Here is a 19,897-nt window from a genome sequence, read left to right as displayed (position 1 = left end):
TAGCCATGACTGAAAATAGGTCTTTCAGCTGTCAATACTAATAACTTAATTAAATGCGCCAAATTCAGTTAAAAACGTAGTATCATTTCTATCTCATAGGAGGCAACTGAGCTCAAGTGCCTTATACACTAGCTACCATCAATTTCAGGCATGGAAAGGACATGCAGCAGCATAATTTGTCCCTTTCAAGCTCTGGAAAATAGCTTCCATCTCATCCTGTCCTCTTTTCTCCTGTGCTACAGGGCCTATAGTACGCAGGTCGTACCCCGATTCCTTGTACGAGTCGGTCTCTGAAGGAATAGCCCCATTCCCAAAGAGCCGCACTAGGAGAGCTTTTGGTCCCCATCTATGCTTAAAAGTAGGTTTGATGTACCATGGATGCTCGATCCAGAGGTTCCATGTGTACAGTCCTGTGGATGGGTCGGGGGAGTCACTTAAAACATGCACAGCTTTGGAATCCGGTCTCGGCAAGCTGAGATAACGCAGTATGAACTTTCGCGCTACCAGAACGCTCTTTGCGAATATAGAGACGAGTATACCTGGCTTTTCGAATCTTTACCCGAGGTTAGAAAGTAGCTCTAACGAAGAGATCAGGCTCGGAAAACTTACCCCATACTTATTCTGCTGTGTTCTTCTAATTTGGTGACGACTATGCTTTCAATCAATGGCTTCAGCGGCGCAGGCATATTACATTTGGCCAATTCCATCAGTCTCCGACCAATGTACCGCGTTGAATCTGTCGGTTGAGCTGCCACCTTCTCGTATGCCAGTGTCCAGTCATAGAGTTCCTGGGCGAAGTGTATCCCGTCTTTCCAACCAGTCTCATAAGATGGAAGGAACGTAAATGGAATTTCCATAGCATCTCCCAAGGCCTTATGAAACACACCAATAGCACATCTCTCAACATCTGTCAACCGACGCCATTCGTTCCTATCGACACCCCTGACAATATCCACAACAGCAGATCCAAGGGTATGCAACATATCCTCGTCCAGGATTTTACCCGCCTTGCGATACCGAGCATGCAGGTAATTCATCCGTGCAATTCCCATCAGATGGGACTCAGACCCGGGCTCCCTATCATGAACCTCATTGAGGACCACTTCGGTATCCGCAGCTCGTTTAGACGCATTCTTCTCGTTGAGCTGACGAGTGGCAACGAACAATTTGGTCATTGTAGGTATTGATCCTGTCTTAATCTTCTATTAGCTTCAATTTCCGATACAACCTCGTATACAAAAAAAACTCACTTTCAGTAGTGATAGTTTCATGGCGCTGTGGAGGGTGTACGGGAACTCCAGTTCTCGCAGCTCGCGGAAGATCTCATGGGCTTCCTTCACGGTCATGCTGGACAGAGGACGTCCGCTGAACTTCGCCTCGATTCTGCGCGCACGTTGGAAACGAAGGCGCTTGACGATAAGTATGTATGGTAGCAATACTGCCGCCGTGAGTAGAAGGCGTGCAGATGTTATGCTGAGATTGACCATGTTGTTTATCGAGGGCATGTTTTCGGTGGGTCTGAAAGAATCAGAATTCTAGGTTATGGGCTACCGGGCTGCTTAGCATCTACTTATTGCAGGGCTTTATCTATCCATTCAAGATAAATTTCCTTTCATATGAGAGCCCACGGGTGGCCGAAAACCGTTGAGCCGAGATTGATGTTGAGATCGCGATAATCAAATTTTGCGGATATCATCCGCCGAGATAATGTAATCCATCACAATGGCCATCCACTCTGCCTTCATGGAATTTACTCCATTACAACAGCCGATTGGTAATCTCTTCTGTGTACATTTTATGCCGGCATGTGGCATCACGATCAACTCTATTCTACCAGCATTTACCTATTCGGGGGGTAATTGTGGCATAGTAATAGACTAGATGGTTGGCTTGGATATCTTTGTATATGGACTTTGGCCACCCTCTCTGTACTTCTAGGATCGCACTCGTCATGGCTGTGAGTAATATGCTTTTTTGAGTATGGCTACCTTTGTACACATTTTTTAGTGGGCTCCACCACTCAACGAAAGGGAGGAATCTTTCCAATGGATCTGGCCGCTCAACCATCCTGCAGAGACAGCTCACCCGACAAATAATAAATATATGGCCATATATACAGACTTCAGCAAAGAAATCGGGATCCTACTCCCGCTCTACCGTATTCTCCAAATCATCCCGCACTTTTCCATCATCCCGGGCAGGTTTCCAGCCTGTACCCGCCTGGGCGACCGTTGCTACCAGAGCCAGAACACAGCTACCCAGCAGTAGCGTTTTGACCGCTTGTTCATAGCTCTGTATCGCGACTAATCTTTTAACTCCAGTTAAAGTCTTTACCATGGCCGGGCTCCCGAGCAGCTTGCGGATAAGGTCATCCTGTTCTGGCAGACCATGAGCTGCGAAGCCGGTCGTCAAGCTCGATTTTAACTCGCGTTGAAAGAATCCTCCGCCAATGGCAGAGCCGAAGCTTCCTGCAAAGCCTCTCGACATAGCAATCAGGGCGCTCACGACATAATGCACGTCTGATCTCGTGAGATGCAGTAGATGAGATAGGCTGTAGTTCATCAAAGCGCCGGCCGCGAGGCCGTTAAAGAATGTCACGGCCAGGTAAGCGATAGTAGGCGAGGAAGGTGTTGAGAGAAATGCGAGGACGAGGTTTGCCAGTGCAAACGACAAGAATACGATGATATTCGAACTATTCGTGTTCGAAGAACGAGTCAGCAGGGTTTGTAATGGCAGGGCATGAATTGGGAACACTCACATATAGTAACTTCCAGTTTGACGAATATGCAACCAACCTACGAGGAGACCCCCGAGCCCGAATCCAGCATTTGTCGGCACTAGAATCAGGCCAGCGGAGGCAGGGGACCAGTTTCGGACGACCATTGCGTACACGGGTGTGAAAAAGAGAACTGACCAGCGAGCCATCATTGAAGCAAGGCCCGAGAGACAGGTCAGGACAACACTTCGCATGCCAAGGACCTCTACCGGGATTATGGGCTCCGATGTAAATCGGGATTCAATCAACAAGAATACGGCGAAGGGGACGGCGGACAAGATCAACGGCGCAAGTTGAATCTCTGGTGATGCAAGGCTAAAGAGCAGCAAAAATACGGAAATACTCTATGGACAGTCAGTTACCATCACCACATCAGCTCGCCGATATGTCCTTACCAAGGCTAAGGCTCCACCATAGTCGACTTTGGCCAGCTTCCGCACCAAGGCACGACCCCACAGGGGCTCATCGTCAGTTGGGCTGGAGGGAATGGCAAGGTACTGAATCGGGCCCAGAATGAAGCAAAGCGGTGCTTGGAACCAGAAGATAATGCGCTGGGAGGATCTTTAGTTGGGGGTGGTCCTTGCGAGGTAGTATTAGGGCAACATACCCATCCAAAAGCTGGCGTCAGTAATCCGGCCAGCACCGCGCCGGTAGAGACACCGGTCGTCATTCCCACATTGATCAGCCCAATGTATAGCCCTCTCCGCTTTTTGCTGGTCAGGTCAAGGGTAAGAATTATTGTTGTAACCATTATACCCCCGCCGCCGCATCCAGTCAGTGCCCGCCCTAAAAGGAAGACGGGTAGATTCTTAGCTGCTGCGGTGACAAAGAGGCCTATTGATAGAAGCACGCAAGAGAAGAGGACGTATACACGGGGGGTAAATATCTGAGACAGCCGACCCGCGAGTGGAGTGACACTGGACATTGCAATCTACCGACAAAGGCGGGTTAACTCAAAGACTGTGCATAAGCCATCACGATGAGCTTAAACGTACTAGATAAGCTGAAGTAAACCATGTTGTTTCTGAAAACGCATCTAGATCCGCTGCAATATCCGACTGTGCCGTTGTCATCATGGACATGTTGGTAGCTATGAACGGGCTCAGCCATTTGCAGCCCCAAGGTGGTTGCATGCTAAGTCGGGGATACCTTGTGTGAAGAGGAGGAATCCCATTGCCGAAACAATTGTAAAACCTCTAGTAAATGAGATAGGGACCTTGCTCTCGTCCACTTCGGCGGGCGAATTATTAAGGAGAGGCGTTGCCTCCGAGGGCAATTCCTCCGTATGCTGTTCGGCAACCATAGTGCAGGTGTATGGAGGACTAAAAGGGTGGTATGGGAAAGATCTCGAATTTCCCCTCGTTTCGGCACATTTGACTGTCAATTGGGATGACGTGCAACATGAGGATTTAAACGTGCTACTCTGGGGAAATATGCACGGGTACATAAATAAGCACGAGTGGATGGCGCCGGATAAGCATTTATAATCAGGGCCAGAGATAAGATAATCAATGATATCAGCTACAGGGGTTCACAGATGCCGGGATAATGAAATATGCGAAAGAAAGAGAAACATATTACTGGCACATGGTCGGTTGATGTTAAAGAAAATATTTAATAAATGAGGAAAGGAAAGACAAAAGGAAAGGTTCAGGGAAATTGAGAGATGCGATCCTTGGAACAACGGATAAGAAAGTGTGTAGAAAAAGAAAAAAGCAATGACCAGACTGGGGCTCGATCCCAGGACCTTATCGGTGTTAACGATACGTGATAACCAACTACACCATCCGGCCAATTGTTGAGAAACAGCGACTCTCTAAATTATATTAGGCTAAATAACAGTTATACAAACGTTACATAGGGTCAACTTTTTAACGTAAGTTTTTACGTTCAATAAAGTAGATAGAGGGGCTTTTTCTAGTTGAGTATACGAATTAAGCACATGCTATTGGTTATATATGACGAGAAGTCCAAATAAGATGCTCTGTGATGTAGCGACTAATGATCTTCCATATAGTAGTGATCGCTACTCAAAGATATATATCTTCCCACAGCCCTAGCCCGCTGTCTTTTGCAGTTGCCAGGATGAATATGACAAAAATCCGATAATGTTCACACAAAAGCCAACGTCTAAGCATATATAGCATATTACAAAAGATTGTATACATCATCAGAATCCTGTGGCTTGCTGGTTAGAATATGCCTCTCTGGAAGCCTTGATAGGATTCCTGCCTGGGTGCCTGACAGTGTCTTGGCGGTAAGTCGACGATGTTCCACAGATTTTCTCCGCGACCATCGCGACCTCATCGCTTTCGCGACTTGCTACGCATTCACACGTCCACATTACCAGCTACTGAATTTCTACCGCTCTACATTTTATCAAAATGCCCCGTGCTGTTCGAGGTATGTGCATACTGCTCCTATCATCCCTTGCGACCGAGCTAACATGCGGCTCCGACAGGAGTCCTGATCGAATGTGACCCGTCCGTGAAAGCTATTATCTTGAAGTACGATGAAGAAAGACATGACTACATTGTGGAGGACCTGGATGATGACCGCCACCTGGTTATCAAGGAGAGCCAACTGCAGAACCTGAAGATACGGCTGGGAAAGGTATGCCTCAGCAGACGGCTGGGTTGGCCACTATACTGACGATAACACGTAGGAACTCGATGAAAAGGTCATGCAACCCGATGAGTCGGAATCTGATGAATGAATTACCTGGATGTTTCGATATATTTCCATCCTATCATATCCACACAGACGCCATCCTTTCGTCGTTACGCTCCGAGGGGACGAGGAGGGTCCGAAGCCTTGTACAACGACAGTGCGACTGCTCTACGACTACCAACGATCGAAAGAGAACATCGCCACACGTTGAAATCACGAGTTGCCATGTATATCATTGTGTAATTGGCCAATGACTCGGCCTGGTCAACAGCGTTGATACCCAGGGGAGGTTTGGTTCAGGGAAGTGGCAAAGATGGGTTCTGTGCTTCTTATCGTACTGTCTAGGATCGGCATCAAGAGAGAAGTAGAGGAGCTTCAGGGTCTGCCAATAGCACTGGATGTTACTTGGTTGTTACTTGATTAATGCTCGCATGGAACTGAAGTTCATGTATAGAAGATCCTTCTATAGTGTTGACTTGGGCATGGACTGCCCTGCTTTTCAGCCCTTTGGAAGTGTCCAGAACCTTGTCAGAAGTGCGAAAGGTGTATAGTATTTTCTAGATATCCAAGTTATGAATCACTATCTGGAGGTCTAACAGCCAATCAGACTGGGTCGCACTGCAGACGTCGTATGATTCAAGATACGAGCTATCCAAGGTTCAAGGTTCTAGCCGGCCGGAGACTCCACCTGGGGAAGCGTGGTGGTGCCAACGGTGATCGTCATCACGTGATACATGGAAACGCCCAGAAGGCTCCCGCACCAACCAGAGGCGTCGAGTGGCAGCTCGAAAGTTCTCGACACCTCAGGCACCGCCCAGGGCCATCCTGAAGTGATGCCACCAGCACGTCAGCTGCTGGTGAATCGCAGTTTCTGGAACATGGTTGACAAGAGATATAAGGGGGCTCAAGGCCTCGTCAAGTTGCACTTCTCTTCATCAGAACAACAAGAAGCAAACACAAGAACACAACAGCAATCGACTACAAATCAAACACTACTTCCACTACTACTACTTCTACGATCAAAACAAACCTGCCTCTACTTACTCTTCTAAACACTCTACCTCAACACACGACCAAAATGTCTCTCTTCAGAACCATGCCTACCGCTGGTGACTTCTCCCCCCTCTTCCGTCTTCTGGACGACTACGACACCCACCGTCAGAGCCGTGGTCAGGTTTCCAGCGTGCGCTCCTTTGCACCTCGCTTCGACGTCCGCGAGACTGACGATGCCTACCACTTCGATGGTGAACTCCCTGGCATTGCTCAGAAGGACATCGACATTGAATTCTCTGACCCACAGACCCTCGTGATCAAGGGTCGCACTGAGCGCGAATACCACACCCCCGAGGCTGGCGAAACCAAGGAGGGTGAGAGCAAGGAAGTGACCAAGAGGGAGAACGGGGACAAGCCTCGCTACTGGGTTAGCGAGCGCTCCGTTGGCGAATTCCACCGCACCTTCACCTTCCCGTCTCGCGTCGACCAGGAAAACGTCAAGGCCAGCCTTAAGAACGGCATCCTCTCCTTGGTCGTGCCCAAGGCTGCTGCTTACACCGGCAAGAAGATCACCATCGAGTAAACGAGCTGCGGGATGAGACGAGTTACGAACCTTGCATGGGAGTTAAACAATCAGTTTGAACGGCGCCAACAATGATGTTTTCTTTCTCGACTTTCGATTCAAACCAAAAAAAAAAAAAAAAAAAAAAAAACCTTTTGCTACCTCAGTCGTTGAAGTTGAAGAAGTTGAATCGTGTCCATTCCTTACTCTGGAGCGCGATTGCGGTGGATGATGGATGTGCTGGCATTTCTTAATTCTGCCTCTTTGTACTTATCAGTTCCAATGCCTTAATTAATGATTTACCTGAACCTTACTCTCCAGTAAATTTCTACAACCGTAGCAACGCAGGCCATACAGTAGTCTTGAAACGATGTATAAACACCTGACTAAGCCATGTAAATGCCGAGCCATACAAATGATTATGCTATCAAATGACATCATGTGAGTTTCCCCTCCCAATTCCACTCTATGAAAGTCGACAACATCAGACACAATGTGCATACAAATACAATCATAAACATTCACCTACTAAGTGGGAAAGACACCACAAGAACTGATATTTCTTCTACCGAACTGAGTAATAGCCTGAAGTTACTCCGTATGTATGGAATGACCGATCCATGGATGTGACCTTGACCAGTTCCGCGAACCGAGGCACGTGAAGCTCAACCGACGGTTATCAGATCAGATCAGATCAGAGATCATAGTCCTATTCATTCCACGTCCTCCAATTCTTCTCCTGTACATATTCACATTGTTGTACATATCAGTATCCTGGTACTATACATACCATTCCCAATCCATAATATATCATTGTACAGTCCAACAATCCACTCAGTCTACTATCCCTACCCTCAGTATTACCAAGAACACCAAAAACCAACACATACACCGAAACCAGACCAGCAATCCAAAATGACGACCCCAACCCTAACCCCCAAATACTTCAACCTAACCTACCCCCAAGAATATGTCGCGCATGTCGAAATTAACCGCGCTGACAAAATGAACTCCTTCTTTGAAGCGTAACTCCCACCTACCCCCTACCTATCCCCCAACGCCATAATGCCTCCAAAACTAACAAGACATGTGATAAAAAAGAATGTGGCTCGAACTCCAGACAATCTTCAATCATCTTTCCCACTCGCCAACCGTCAGAGCCATCATCCTCTCCGGCGCCGGCCCCAAAGCCTTCACCGCCGGATTGGACGTCAAAGCCGCCAGCCAGGGCCTCCTCTCCTCGGACGACAGTCAAACCGACCCAGCCCGCAAAGCCTTCCACCTGCGTCGCCACATCAGCTCCTTCCAAGATTGCATCTCGGCCATCGAGCGCTGCGAGAAACCCGTCATCGTGGCCATGCACGGCTTCTCCCTCGGTCTGGCGGTCGACATCGCCACGGCCGCGGATATCCGGCTCTGTGCTGCTGATACCAAGTTCGCCGTGAAGGAGGTGGATATTGGTCTTGCGGCGGATATTGGGACGTTGAGTCGGTTGCCGAAGGTGGTGGGGAATTTCGGGTGGGTGAAGGAGGTGGCTCTGAGTGCGAGGGTCTTTGGGGCCGAGGAGGCGCAGCGGGTTGGATTTGTTAGTCGGGTGTTTGGGGCTAAGGAGGAGGTTCTGAAGGGGGCGTTGGAGGTTGCTGGGTTGATTGCGAGTAAGAGTCCGGTTGCTGTGCATGGGACGAAGGATATTTTGAATTGGAGTCGGGATCGGAGTGTGGAAGATGGTAGGTGTTCGTTTTCTTTTTCTCTGCCTGCCTTGTGGCTTTTTGCGGCTGGTTGAAGGTTAAGTAGGGCTTGCGAAGTGTGCTGACTCAATGTTCAGGTCTTCGGTATACGAGTGTGTGGAATAGTGCGGCGTTGCAGACCAAGGATGTCAGTGCGGCGTTGTTGTCGGGCATTCAGAAGAGGAAGCCTACGTTTGAGAAGTTGTAATGACCATCTAAACTACTGTAGATTCTATAGATGGAGTATATTGCACTGGACAAGATCGTACTGTATCATACATAGACCCTATTCATTGTTGATTGATATCATCTCCCACCCTCATAGCTAAACCTCTACGCCATACATGATCTACACCCCGTACACCACACAACTATGGACCTTCAGCCCCTCGGTCCAAAGCACCCCGAACATCCACATCGCCGAACGAGAACCCGTTGGTGGAAAAAAACCAACCCTATTAACAGTCCAAGAGACAACAACAGCCGCAAAGCGGGGAAAGAAGAAGAGGCACCCCCGAAAAGTACGTCACTTAACACAATTCTTCACGAAGTGGATAAGCTTCCCACGTTCTCCACAAATAAAACATGCGGGGAAGGGACGGGGCGTCTGTTCCCACAAATAGAACCGCAGGTAATCTATGCATGACGGAGAGGGGGACATGAAGGGATCGACCCCGAGTAACTGATGTACAATGACGGAAGGACGGGGGTGGGGTTTGACCTGCTGCGTTGTGTGTTTGGGGGAGGAGTAGGAGTCACAGTCTTTGAAACTTCCGTCGGTCCGTGGCTGATACGCTTTTTTTGTACCTGAGATGGGAGATGTAGCGATTAGGGGGGTTTTGTTTTTCTATTTCTATTTTATTTTTTATTATTTTTGTGGTCTACTGCTGGGTCTTTTTCCTGTTTGGGGTTATTCCTACTGAAATGCAGATATTCTGTGACAGGGGTTTTGGCCTTGGCTCTGGGTATAAATATGATACTGCTGCTCGTGTACTTGCAGTTAATGATCTATAGATTCTTCATTGTACGGCTATTGCATTGCAAAATATCACTATTTCCATCATGAGATCCGTTCTTCTGCCCTTATCCCTTCTTCCCGGCGTCCTGGGCGCCACTATCTACCTGGCCGGAGATTCGACCATGGCTGCCAGCGGTGGCGGGTCAGGTATCGATGGTGAGAATGCCCCGAACAGCACCGCATGTGGATGTGAGCTGACAACCGTAGGATGGGGACAGTATGTCGACGACGTGTCTGTTACCGTCTCCAACAAAGCGATCGGCGGCCGTAGTGCCCGCTCTTATACCCGCGAAGGTCGCTTCGACGCCATCGCCGACGTCCTACAAGAAGGTGACTACGTGGTGATCGAGTTCGGACACAACGACGGCGGCTCGCTGAGCACCGACAACGGTCGCACCGACTGCCCCGGGACGGGCTCGGAGACGTGCGAGACCACCTACGACGGCCAAGCGGAAACCGTCCTCACCTTCCCGGCATACTTGGAGAACGCGGCCAAGACCTTCGTGGACAAAGGAGCCAAGGTCCTCATCTCGAGCCAGACCCCGAACAATGTCTGGGAGACGGGCGAGTATGCCTATTCGCCGTCTCGCTTTGTCGAGTACGCGCAATTGGCAGCCGAAACGGCCGGTGTGGACTATGTGGACCACGGCGCTTACGTGGCCGCCCGGTATGAGGCATTAGGCGCGGACACGGTCAACTCCTACTACCCCAATGACCACACCCATACCAGCCCGGAAGGGGCGCAGGTCGTGGCGGATGCATTCCTGAAAGCAGTGGCATGCAGTGATGCCGCGCTTAAGGATGTCTTGACCAGTACGGATTTCCCGGGCGACTGTCTGTAGATGGCAATGCTTGTGGCGAAAATAGTTGTATTGGCAGGGAATAAGCTATTGCGTATTATGTATATAGTTCTCGATACCCACGCATCCAAATGACAATTTGGGTAAAGACAGATTCCAGATCCGTCGGCAATTATAGGTACGCCATGGTCTTCATAACATCGTATCGTGAAATAGATCTGAACCAACGTATAACCAAGATTACTTCAACTCCTCTAGCGATTTCTTGACGAAGCCACGGTTCTCGACCCGCTGGTAGTACTGAGCCAAGTTGCGATAGGCCTTCATTGAGAACGGCCCCCGGGCTTGTACAATCTCCCTCAAGACCGGCCAAAGCGCACAGTCGTCCAGCCCAAACGTGGGCCCATTCAGATAATACTTTCCAACCAGGGCCCGCTCCCATGTATCCAAAGCCTGCAGATGGCCCTCCTTTTCTTCTTTCTGATGCTCACGCCAGCTCGTCAGGAATTCGTCAATCTCCGCAAATCGATCACCCCCACGTAACGGCTCGACCCCGGGTCGGTTCAACTCCGTACAAGTCCGTGTCAAGTGGGTGAGAATATTAATGTCCCCAGCAACCTTTGTGCCGTCCGTATCGACATACATAGGCCCGGCGTCCCGCTCGCTGCTGGGAGTCTCCAGATTGTATCGGATGCCCTGCTCGCTCAGACAGAGCAACACTCGCAGATTGGCCACAACATCTTCACCGGCCACGAGCTTGTTCGCCGATGCAGTGACGAAGTTTACCCCATCGAACCCTGCCCCGTAGATGGCATCCCAGTCAAAGTCAATCGCGCGATTTTCTTCCCCGAATGCGCGAATGAGCCGCTCCGTCTCCGCGGGGTCGCCGTGGATCACAGCATTGGCCTGGTCCTGACTTTTGGACACAGCTCCCTGACCCCAGATCGTGTCGCCAGCAGGGTTCAAGAACGTGCCAATGTGGCGGAAGGTGAGCGAGATGCGCTCGCCCCCGTACGCTCGCTCCTCCATGGACTTCTCCGCGTCTGCGCGCTTGTCGGGACGAATGCCGTGGAGCCATCGCATATTGGTCTTCTCGCCTAAAATGAACAGAGATTCGTGGGGCATCGGCACCCGTTGTGTTGCTCGACTGGACTCCCCCTCGTCGGCCTCTGGGGATTGGGTTTTGCTCCGGAGGACCATCACCCGCTGCGCGCCAAGACTGACATTGCAGATTGATGACCCCCGGACGATGTCCAGCGTCTTGTCCGAATGCTCCGAGATACGGTCTTGCCCGTCACGGTAGAGCTGAATGAGAACATGGTTCAGGGGATGCCGCAGGATGCGTTCCACGATCGTGCGTACTCGGTCCACCGTGGCCGTGAACGGCTGCAATGGTGGCGATTCGTCGGCCGGGTGACGATAAATGGGGATCGAGCCATCGGACAGTGGCTGCCCTTGAACAGCGACGAGACGCGGCACCTCTCCGGACATGTGATACATTTTCTGCCAGGCCACTTCCGTGCGAATCTGTTCAAAAGCATTGGCGGGAAGATCCAAATCATAGACGATACGCGAATCGCCTTCCCCGATCGCATCCCCCGGTTTACGAACATCGCGTGAGGGTTTGGATTTCGTGCTTCGTCGACTGTCGGTGGGCGACGTGGATCCGGTTTTCGAATCTACTCTCTGCGTCCGGCGCGCTTTCACGCGTGCCTTCTGCGCCTTCTCCGCCGCCCGAGTGTGGCGGGTGCGAGCCACCGAAGCCAGAATATCGTCATGATCTTCCAGCGGGTCTTCACCCAGGCCGGCGGCGAGGCCACGGGGCGGGACAAACCGCTCGATTGGTTCGGGTTCTTCCACTCGGGCCGGTTTGGCTGGCTTGACGTCAAGATCATCCATGACCCCTTCGATCCCGGAGGAGGTCGCATTCCGAACCGGTCTGTTCCCGCCTTTGCGTGCGATGGCGTCGGTTTCCTGCCAGTCGAGCTCTTCGTAGAGCTCCTCCGTCGTAATGCCATTGGCCCCGAATATGTCGGCCATGCGTCGCATGGCCTCTTCATAGCGGGGAAAGCTGCGGAAACCGAGGCAATCCTCGATCAAGGTGACCGAAAAGCCGTGCCGAACGGCATCGAGAGCGGTGGCATACACCGACGCGTTACACAGAGAACCGCACAGATACAATTCCGTCACAAAGCGAGTCCGGAGAGAAAGGATTAGGCCTGGATTTTGCAAGGCGGAGTAGTCGGATTTGTCTACCAGGGTGTCCGACTCGGCATCAATGGCGGCTAAAATAGGCGCGGGGAACTGTGCGCCTGGCGTCTGTGGGCGACAACATTTGAATGTTTCGCTCGACAGAAAAGCCTCCTCATCCACGGGGGCTTGGGGATCTTCGCTGGTTGGGCCAGGGGGTTTATCCGACCGAGGTCGTTTGGTCGCCGGCTCGGGAGCCAACACGACATATTCCTGTTCGTCTGGGGTGACCCATGGTCGGCATGACTCAAATTGCGTGCGTACCCAGATCACTTCGCCAGTACGACGGAAAGCGCTCGCCAACTGGGGGAGGATTTCTAAGAACTCGGCGGTGTTTGGAACATGCAAAGCTCCCGACGATCGCACAAAGTCATTTTGAAAGTCCAGGAGAAGCAACGCTTTCCGCGTTTGGATGATTGGTATATTACCGAGTCGGGATAAGTAAGTCATGGTCAACACATAGCGAGGAATGGGCGGGGGGGGTTTAAAAATCAGGAATAAATAGTCAGGATGATAACAGAGAATACTATTGCCAGATCATACCCAAGTTACCCACTAAAAAGAAAAAGATCACGATGGGAAGTGGGGACCATCAGCTACACGCAGGGAAAAAGTTTAACAGCAAAGAGAAGTTCGTCGCGAATTCTGATGATAAGGCCCGTTGGCGATGGTTTTGTGGAGAGTTACCGCCCGACACCTGAGGCATCGTGTGCGTGGGACTGTTTTGGGGTTAGTGCGTAGACCATGGAATCTTGAGGTCGTTGTTACTAGTAGTACAGTACGTAGTAGTGAGACTCGAGAGACATAGAACGTGGGGTAATAAGATAAGTTTTGGGAGGTTCGAGATCGGAGAATCTAGCCCATGACTCACCATCTTGTAGTATCAGGGGTCTTTCTGTCATAGAATAGACTATTGTTTCGACTTCGGGGGGGCGACCAAGTCCAAGCGTTCCACGGAAACGAGTTGCGGACGATACGGAGTAGCACTTGATGACTACAAGGAAGACTTCCCCAAGACAAAAACGGCCCCGATTGAGGGCTGACATAATCCCGCTCGTCCCTCTCCTCGCCAATCAGAGAGCTTCCAATCCGACATCGGCCGGGGAGGTCAGCAGCAACTCCGGATCACGTGTTTCCCCGACGACCCCAGCAACCAGCTTAAAATGCGAGTCACGTCCACCTCCAGCTCTCCTCTTTCTCTCTTCTTCTCCATTCTCTTTTTCTATCAATTCCATTCCAATCTCCCCTCTTTCCCTCACCCTTCCTTCCTTCTCCTCAACTCCTCCATATCAATTCACAATGGCTGCTCGTGGACTCCCCCGCGCCCTCCGCCTGGCCCGTGTTGCCGCTCCTCGCTCTGTCGTCTCCGCTGCCCTCCCTCGTCCCGCTCTGGCTAAGGCTGCTGCCAATGCCCTCCCCCGTGTGACTCTGTCCTCCACCCCCGTCCGTGGTGTCAAGAACATCTCTTTCGCTGGTCACGAAGAGACCGTCTACGAGCGTGAGGACTGGCCCCGTGAGAAGCTCCAGGAATACTTCAAGAATGACACGCTGGCCCTGATCGGTTACGGTTCTCAGGGTCACGGTCAGGGTCTGAACCTCCGTGACCAGGGCCTCAACGTCATCGTTGGTGTCCGTAAGGATGGTGCTTCCTGGAAGGAGGCCATCCAGGACGGCTGGGTGCCCGGCAAGAACCTCTTCGACGTCAACACCGCCATTGAGAAGGGTTCCATCATCATGAACCTCCTCTCCGACGCTGCCCAGAGTGAGACCTGGCCCACCATCAAGCCCCTCATCACCAAGGGCAAGACCCTCTACTTCTCCCACGGTTTCTCCCCCGTCTTCAAGGAGCTCACCAAGGTTGACGTCCCCAAGGACGTTGACGTCATCCTCGTCGCCCCCAAGGGTTCCGGCCGTACCGTCCGCACTCTCTTCCGTGAGGGCCGTGGTATCAACTCCTCCATCGCCGTCTACCAGGACGTCACCGGCCAGGCTAAGGAGAAGGCCATCGCCATGGGTGTTGCCGTCGGTTCCGGTTACCTCTACGAGACCACCTTCGAGAAGGAGGTCTACTCCGACCTCTACGGTGAGCGCGGTTGCTTGATGGGTGGTATCCACGGTATGTTCCTCGCCCAGTACGAGGTCCTCCGTGAGCGTGGCCACAGCCCCTCCGAGGCCTTCAACGAGACTGTTGAGGAGGCCACCCAGTCTCTCTACCCCTTGATCGGTGCCAACGGCATGGACTGGATGTACGCTGCTTGCTCCACCACCGCCCGTCGTGGTGCCATCGACTGGTCCAGCCGCTTCAAGGACAACCTCAAGCCCCTCTTCAACGAGCTCTACGACAGCGTGCGTGACGGCACCGAGACCCAGCGTTCTCTGGACTACAACTCCCAGAAGGACTACCGCGAGAAGTACGAGAAGGAGATGCAGGAAATCCGTGATCTCGAGATCTGGCGCGCTGGAAAGGCCGTTCGCTCCCTTCGCCCTGAGAACCAGAAGTAAATGTAATATGCATTGGGATTTGGGAAAAAGTTATGACTGTATCATGATGCCTTGTTATATTTCAGTTAATTAATTTCATTATACCACCTTCAAGCAATATCTGAGCATTCGTCGTAGGAGTGTCGTGTAGGGGAATCAATTCCTCCGTAAGACTGATAGAAGACTTGGGACATCTCGTCGACCCTTTTGAATATCTTCCCCTAACAGCATATCAACACTGAGGATCATTTTCTTATTCTGAACACCTCACGATTTCTTTTAATTTTCAACGAAGGAAACTTATACATCGACATGACGATGCGACAGAGCTGTGCGTCAACTGACATAACCACCGATCTCTCCCATTTCACCACTTGCAGACCGGAGGGATCCAAAACACATAGCAAGCAATACATGAACCCAACTACCTGATAATAATACAAAAACACTGAGTAGACATTAGTCGCCCCGTTCTCTCCATCCTATAACCGTTCACGACCAAGACTCCGAAAGAAATCAAAGGCAGCCATAGTGGATTGAAATAAACCCAACATGTATGGTCCACACAACTAGTACAGCACAATCTCCGATATACGAAGTACGGCGTATATTAAAGCCCACGCTACGACCAATGGGATCAAGTACAGGCTTAGATGCAGATCGTGCATGCCGAGTAGTTCAACCTAAGTATGATCCAATAGAAGCTGGCTATTCCCTACTAGTTGCTCCTCTAGTGACCTTATCATTCCATGGGGCGTTAGATTAGGTTCTGAATAAGCACCTTACTTGGACAAGCTGTCTGAAAGAGTCCAGAATAGTAAGCTGGCCCCCGGGGGCTCCACAATGGTCGGTTGTTGATATACTCGGAAACAGGCTTCCAGTGTGCTTTTGGAATTTTCAATTATATCCTGGTATGTGGTTGCAATTACTTTGTTCTTTGTATTCTTCTGCTTTCTGTTGCGGAATTATAGCGTTGTAGAATTCATAAAGGACTGGCGAGCAAAACCGACATAAATGCCTGTTGGTTAGACTACCACGGTCAGTACGAACATGGTGTGTCCACTTTAATCCGACTCAATGCTCTATACTTCAAGCACTGAGAGATGGTAGGAAGTATTATCTTACACCCAAGGCCGTACGGAGTCACTCTAGAACGTGCACTATGAGAGCTAGGGACAATTGGAGCGTCAGGATACGTTGGGTTGTTTCTAGAGCTTGGGTATTCTTTATTGACATTCCTCTCTAAAAGTGTAGTACATGGTATCTCGCTATCTAAACACGAATGACAGTTCCATTCTCCTTCCGAACAAAGTCCAAAAAGACCTTCAGCTCGGGGCTATGCGCATGGTTGACCACAAACACAGCCGGCTTTCCATAAGGTGCATCGACACGCACGGTTTGTCCCGCGTGGTAAGTCTTGCCAGACCAGACATGGGTGTAAGTGCGGTTTCTGTCAGTGCCGGGCAGGTACACATCCAACTTGGTCGTCTGGGGATCCAAGACGGGAGCAACGTAAAGATCGGCGCCGAGGTAGAAGCTCTGGTAGCTAATCTGGCGGGCCTTGGAATCTTCTGGGTGGTAAAGGACGGGCATTCTCAAGAGAGGCCAGCCACGGGTTTTGCTTTCATTGTTCAGAATTTGACGGCGGTAGGGGCCGAGACTCTTGAACATCCGGGCGTTGTATGCGTAGTAGGAGTATGTGGAGCTATTGGTGTAGAACTGGGCGTTGACCTCGGGCACGTTGCCTTCGTGAGATCGGAAGACAGCGCTGGAAACGGCGGCCAGTTCTCCCCACCGTCCGAGGATCTCCGCTGAACGCCCAATGGCGCCGGATGAGTTTGCCACAGTAGGTGGGTGGAAGGCGGTGGTATAACCGCCGAGATCAGAGTGGCTCTGGGCATAGCCAGAAATGCCCATTTGGCCCATGATCGTTACGGCAGATTTGATGCCGTCATTGGCGCCCCAGACAGTAGTTTGATCTCCGACCCAGAATAGGTTCAGGTGGCGGTTAGAGCCCAGCGAGGCAGAACGGTGGAATGTGACCATCTCGTCAAACAGGGGCATTTCTTTGGCAACGGAGCGCTGGAAGATAGCCCAGTCCCGAGGGTATTGGTTGTGATAGAAATAAGCATCGGAGGAGATATTGGCCAGCTTGGTGTCTGGGGTGATGGGAGTGTACTCTCCGAAATCCCACATGACACCGGAGATGTTGGCGTTCCAAACTTGTGTGCGGAGGACATCGGCAAACCACGTGCGTGTCTTCTCGTTCGTAAGATCCAAAATACCAGCCTGGATTCCCTTGCCACTGGAGATGATAGCGGTGCTGTTTGTGGTCGAATTCTGCACCATATATCCACCCTTGGTGGCCTCGAGGAAGAGGTTGCGACGGTAACCATCGGCCTTAGAGCTAACATTGGCGACGAATGGATTGATATAGGCCATGGTCTTAACGCCATATTCTTCACGAAGATCCTGCACGAATTCAGTCCAGGTTGGGTACAGTTTGCTGTCGGATTCCCAGTTCCACCAGAGACGAGAAATTTGCATGTTGCCGTATGGTGCTTCTTGGGTGTGCGTGCCAGACCTACAGATGTTAGCGAGGTTTCGTCAACAGGCTTAATCCGTCGAAGAACATACCAATCTTGAAGCCACACTGCCGCAACAGGGCAATCCCGCTTCAGACCTTCTTTCACAATGCGCTCCACCTTCTCCTGCCCGCCTTGAATACCTAAGATGGCGCCGTTGTCGACCCATTCGGGCAGGGTAGGCATCTTGCCAACATAGTCGGTGAGCATTGTGATGGCATTGAGCATATTATCCGCCTGCATAACGTGGCCGCCAACTGTCAGAGCATCGTACCTCACAGTCACAGCATTGGGCTTAGTGAAGTCGAATTCAGCAAAGGCAGTGTCTTCTTCCCTAAGGTAGAAGACTCTTGCAGCAGAGCTGATATATTGAGGGATGGCAGTATAAGTCGTGAATTCGTTTCCTCCGCTGAACCAGCTCTGAGAATCTTCGAGCGCGGTGATGGGCTGATCGCCACGGCCCACCCCTTGTTCACGGGAGAAGATGGGGATAGTTTGGTTTTTCATGGACGCAAAGGATGCCTGAGCACCTAGACCATAGAAGTCCTCGGATGCATCAGAGCCAAAGGTCACATACAGCTTTTTCATTGGAGAGGTGCGCTTGAGACCAGGCTCGACATTGATGTCGAACGCCACACGATCCGGAAGGGCCTTGGGCACCCAGAAGTTCATGGTATAAGGGATAGATTGGTCCCCACAGTGTTGCAAGTATCCCTGGATGGACACGTCCCTACCATTGATACTATCGTCACGCGGGGAGTGGGTGATGCCAGTGACATTTTGACCCTGGCAACGGTTGCGGTCAACGTTGGTATAGTTGAAGTTGCCATTCGCACCGACCCATTGGTCGTTCCCAGCACTTGCACTGAGGAAGTTTTGGCCGGGGACGGTAGCGAGCAGGGTCTTATTAGCTTGTACAATTGACAATTGCTGGGAACTTGACTGCCAATTGACTTCAATACCCTGTCCCAAAGTCCATGACGAGCGCGACTCGCCTAAAGCGGCCAACGCAAATGCGCTGACAGCACCGAGATATGAGGAGTAGGGTGGCATTGCTGCAAGTTGGCCAACAGACTATGAACTTCAGCCCAGAGGGACAGAATATCCAGTGGCACGCATGCTGGATTTATGTCTCCCACGTCCCAGCATCGATGCCATCATGGCAGAATAAAATGCCGCAGTAAGTGGAGCGGTGCAACTTCCGTCCGACACCGTCATATACACGGTGCAGCGTAGTGCTTCTTGGCTTCAATTAGCGAGTGCCCTTCAGAATTTCCAACACGTTCTTTCGTAGAAGCGATCTGGTTCCCAATTCCACTATGTGGAACCAATCGGCAAATTCTCCCGAATCATCGGGATGAAGACAAGCAAACGCCCAAACGCTGCCCAGCCGGGGTGTGGGTTTTTCTCCACAATTCTCAACCCATAATCTGGAGGTTCTCCGCTTTTTCGTCGCTTGGGGTTGTTGAATTCAGTGAAAATTCTGTACAGAGTCATAGACCGACGAAAATGGGAATGATCGACGTCCTCTTCCTGCATGGGAAATCTATACGCTCTGGCTAAATGAATCGCGATCAATCTCTATTCTCTCCGGATAATTGCATTTCACCACGTGACGTCATAGACAAATGCTACAATGACCCACCGATACAGCGAGAATTGCTGCCTTGAAGGCTTGTGTTAGACCTGGGGCTTTTGTCCAAATTACAGTCCCCGCCTGAAAGGTTCCGTGTAAAACGTGTCATCCGCGAGCACAGGTTTTTCTACCGATTTCGTATTTCTTCAACAAATAGCTTGTCGAATATCTCGAGAGACAATAAATCTAAATAGAATACAAACATCCGAACTAAATCCCTATACTAACAATTATATATATAATTCAGCTTATATAGAGATTTCCTAAACTAAAATTAGAGAATTACTTCAAATTCCTATATCAACTATTCAGTATACCATTGAAAAAACAAAATTACTTCAAAATAATACAAAATGAGTAAATTAAACAGACAGGCTTACTATACTTAATAAATATAAT

The 19,897-nt window shown here is 50.6% G+C and overlaps 9 protein-coding genes and 1 non-coding gene across 10 annotated transcripts; 5 read left to right on the top strand and 5 right to left on the bottom strand.

Annotated features, from left to right (window-relative positions):
* Positions 1-144: 144 nt before the first annotated feature.
* Positions 145-1,487, bottom strand: BDV38DRAFT_272462 (uncharacterized protein; the record flags this gene model as incomplete). The annotated part of the gene is made up of 3 exons (XM_032057494.1): positions 145-553; positions 610-1,199; positions 1,251-1,487. The coding sequence occupies 3 exons, from the start codon at positions 1,485-1,487 to the stop codon at positions 145-147; spliced, it is 1,236 nt and encodes a 411-aa protein (XP_031912060.1).
* A 655-nt stretch (positions 1,488-2,142) lies between these two features.
* Positions 2,143-4,079, bottom strand: BDV38DRAFT_272461 (putative MFS multidrug transporter; the record flags this gene model as incomplete). The annotated part of the gene is made up of 6 exons (XM_032057493.1): positions 2,143-2,692; positions 2,759-3,120; positions 3,172-3,327; positions 3,384-3,707; positions 3,772-3,866; positions 3,926-4,079. 6 exons carry the CDS (start codon positions 4,077-4,079, stop codon positions 2,143-2,145), a joined length of 1,641 nt encoding a protein of 546 aa, XP_031912059.1.
* Positions 4,080-4,495: 416 nt separating this feature from the next.
* On the bottom strand, positions 4,496-4,569 carry BDV38DRAFT_t162. Its single transcript has one exon. It is a non-coding gene; the product is annotated as a tRNA-Val (tRNA).
* Positions 4,570-5,160: 591 nt separating this feature from the next.
* Positions 5,161-5,492, top strand: tfb5 (TFIIH complex subunit TFB5; the record flags this gene model as incomplete). Its single annotated transcript, XM_032060280.1, has 3 exons — positions 5,161-5,179; positions 5,238-5,389; positions 5,442-5,492. The coding sequence occupies 3 exons, from the start codon at positions 5,161-5,163 to the stop codon at positions 5,490-5,492; spliced, it is 222 nt and encodes a 73-aa protein (XP_031912058.1).
* Positions 5,493-6,340: 848 nt separating this feature from the next.
* BDV38DRAFT_250819 (Hsp20/alpha crystallin family protein) lies at positions 6,341-7,120 on the top strand. Its single transcript, XM_032054997.1, has one exon. The coding sequence runs from the start codon at positions 6,525-6,527 to the stop codon at positions 7,020-7,022; it is 498 nt and encodes a 165-aa protein (XP_031912057.1). The 5' UTR covers positions 6,341-6,524; the 3' UTR covers positions 7,023-7,120.
* Positions 7,121-7,709: 589 nt separating this feature from the next.
* BDV38DRAFT_120849 (enoyl-CoA hydratase/isomerase family protein) lies at positions 7,710-9,019 on the top strand. The gene is made up of 3 exons (XM_032051124.1): positions 7,710-8,026; positions 8,103-8,728; positions 8,827-9,019. The coding sequence occupies exons 1-3, from the start codon at positions 7,917-7,919 to the stop codon at positions 8,934-8,936; spliced, it is 846 nt and encodes a 281-aa protein (XP_031912056.1). The 5' UTR covers positions 7,710-7,916; the 3' UTR covers positions 8,937-9,019.
* Positions 9,020-9,790: 771 nt separating this feature from the next.
* Positions 9,791-10,588, top strand: BDV38DRAFT_284467 (rhamnogalacturonan acetylesterase RgaE; the record flags this gene model as incomplete). The annotated part of the gene is made up of 2 exons (XM_032060279.1): positions 9,791-9,902; positions 9,954-10,588. The coding sequence occupies 2 exons, from the start codon at positions 9,791-9,793 to the stop codon at positions 10,586-10,588; spliced, it is 747 nt and encodes a 248-aa protein (XP_031912055.1).
* Positions 10,589-10,687: 99 nt separating this feature from the next.
* On the bottom strand, positions 10,688-13,484 carry BDV38DRAFT_121717 (isochorismatase family protein family). Its single transcript, XM_032051126.1, has one exon. It carries the CDS (start codon positions 13,244-13,246, stop codon positions 10,787-10,789), a length of 2,460 nt encoding a protein of 819 aa, XP_031912054.1. The 5' UTR covers positions 13,247-13,484; the 3' UTR covers positions 10,688-10,786.
* A 611-nt stretch (positions 13,485-14,095) lies between these two features.
* Positions 14,096-15,298, top strand: BDV38DRAFT_272455 (Ketol-acid reductoisomerase; the record flags this gene model as incomplete). The annotated part of the gene is made up of 1 exon (XM_032057492.1): positions 14,096-15,298. The coding sequence occupies one exon, from the start codon at positions 14,096-14,098 to the stop codon at positions 15,296-15,298; it is 1,203 nt and encodes a 400-aa protein (XP_031912053.1).
* A 577-nt stretch (positions 15,299-15,875) lies between these two features.
* On the bottom strand, positions 15,876-19,047 carry BDV38DRAFT_294230 (glycosyl hydrolases family 31-domain-containing protein). The gene is made up of 2 exons (XM_032062454.1): positions 17,915-19,047; positions 15,876-17,861 (listed from the first exon to the last, which is right to left on the bottom strand). The coding sequence occupies exons 1-2, from the start codon at positions 18,913-18,915 to the stop codon at positions 16,550-16,552; spliced, it is 2,313 nt and encodes a 770-aa protein (XP_031912052.1). The 5' UTR covers positions 18,916-19,047; the 3' UTR covers positions 15,876-16,549.
* Between the last annotated feature and the right edge of the window lie 850 nt (positions 19,048-19,897).

Source organism: Aspergillus pseudotamarii (genome assembly GCF_009193445.1).
Source record: "Aspergillus pseudotamarii strain CBS 117625 unplaced genomic scaffold BDV38scaffold_38, whole genome shotgun sequence".
In the NCBI taxonomy this organism is placed as follows: Eukaryota; Fungi; Ascomycota; class Eurotiomycetes; order Eurotiales; family Aspergillaceae; genus Aspergillus; species Aspergillus pseudotamarii.
The sequence above is the reverse complement of the archived record's forward strand: the minus strand, read 5'-3'. Positions and strand labels throughout refer to the sequence as shown.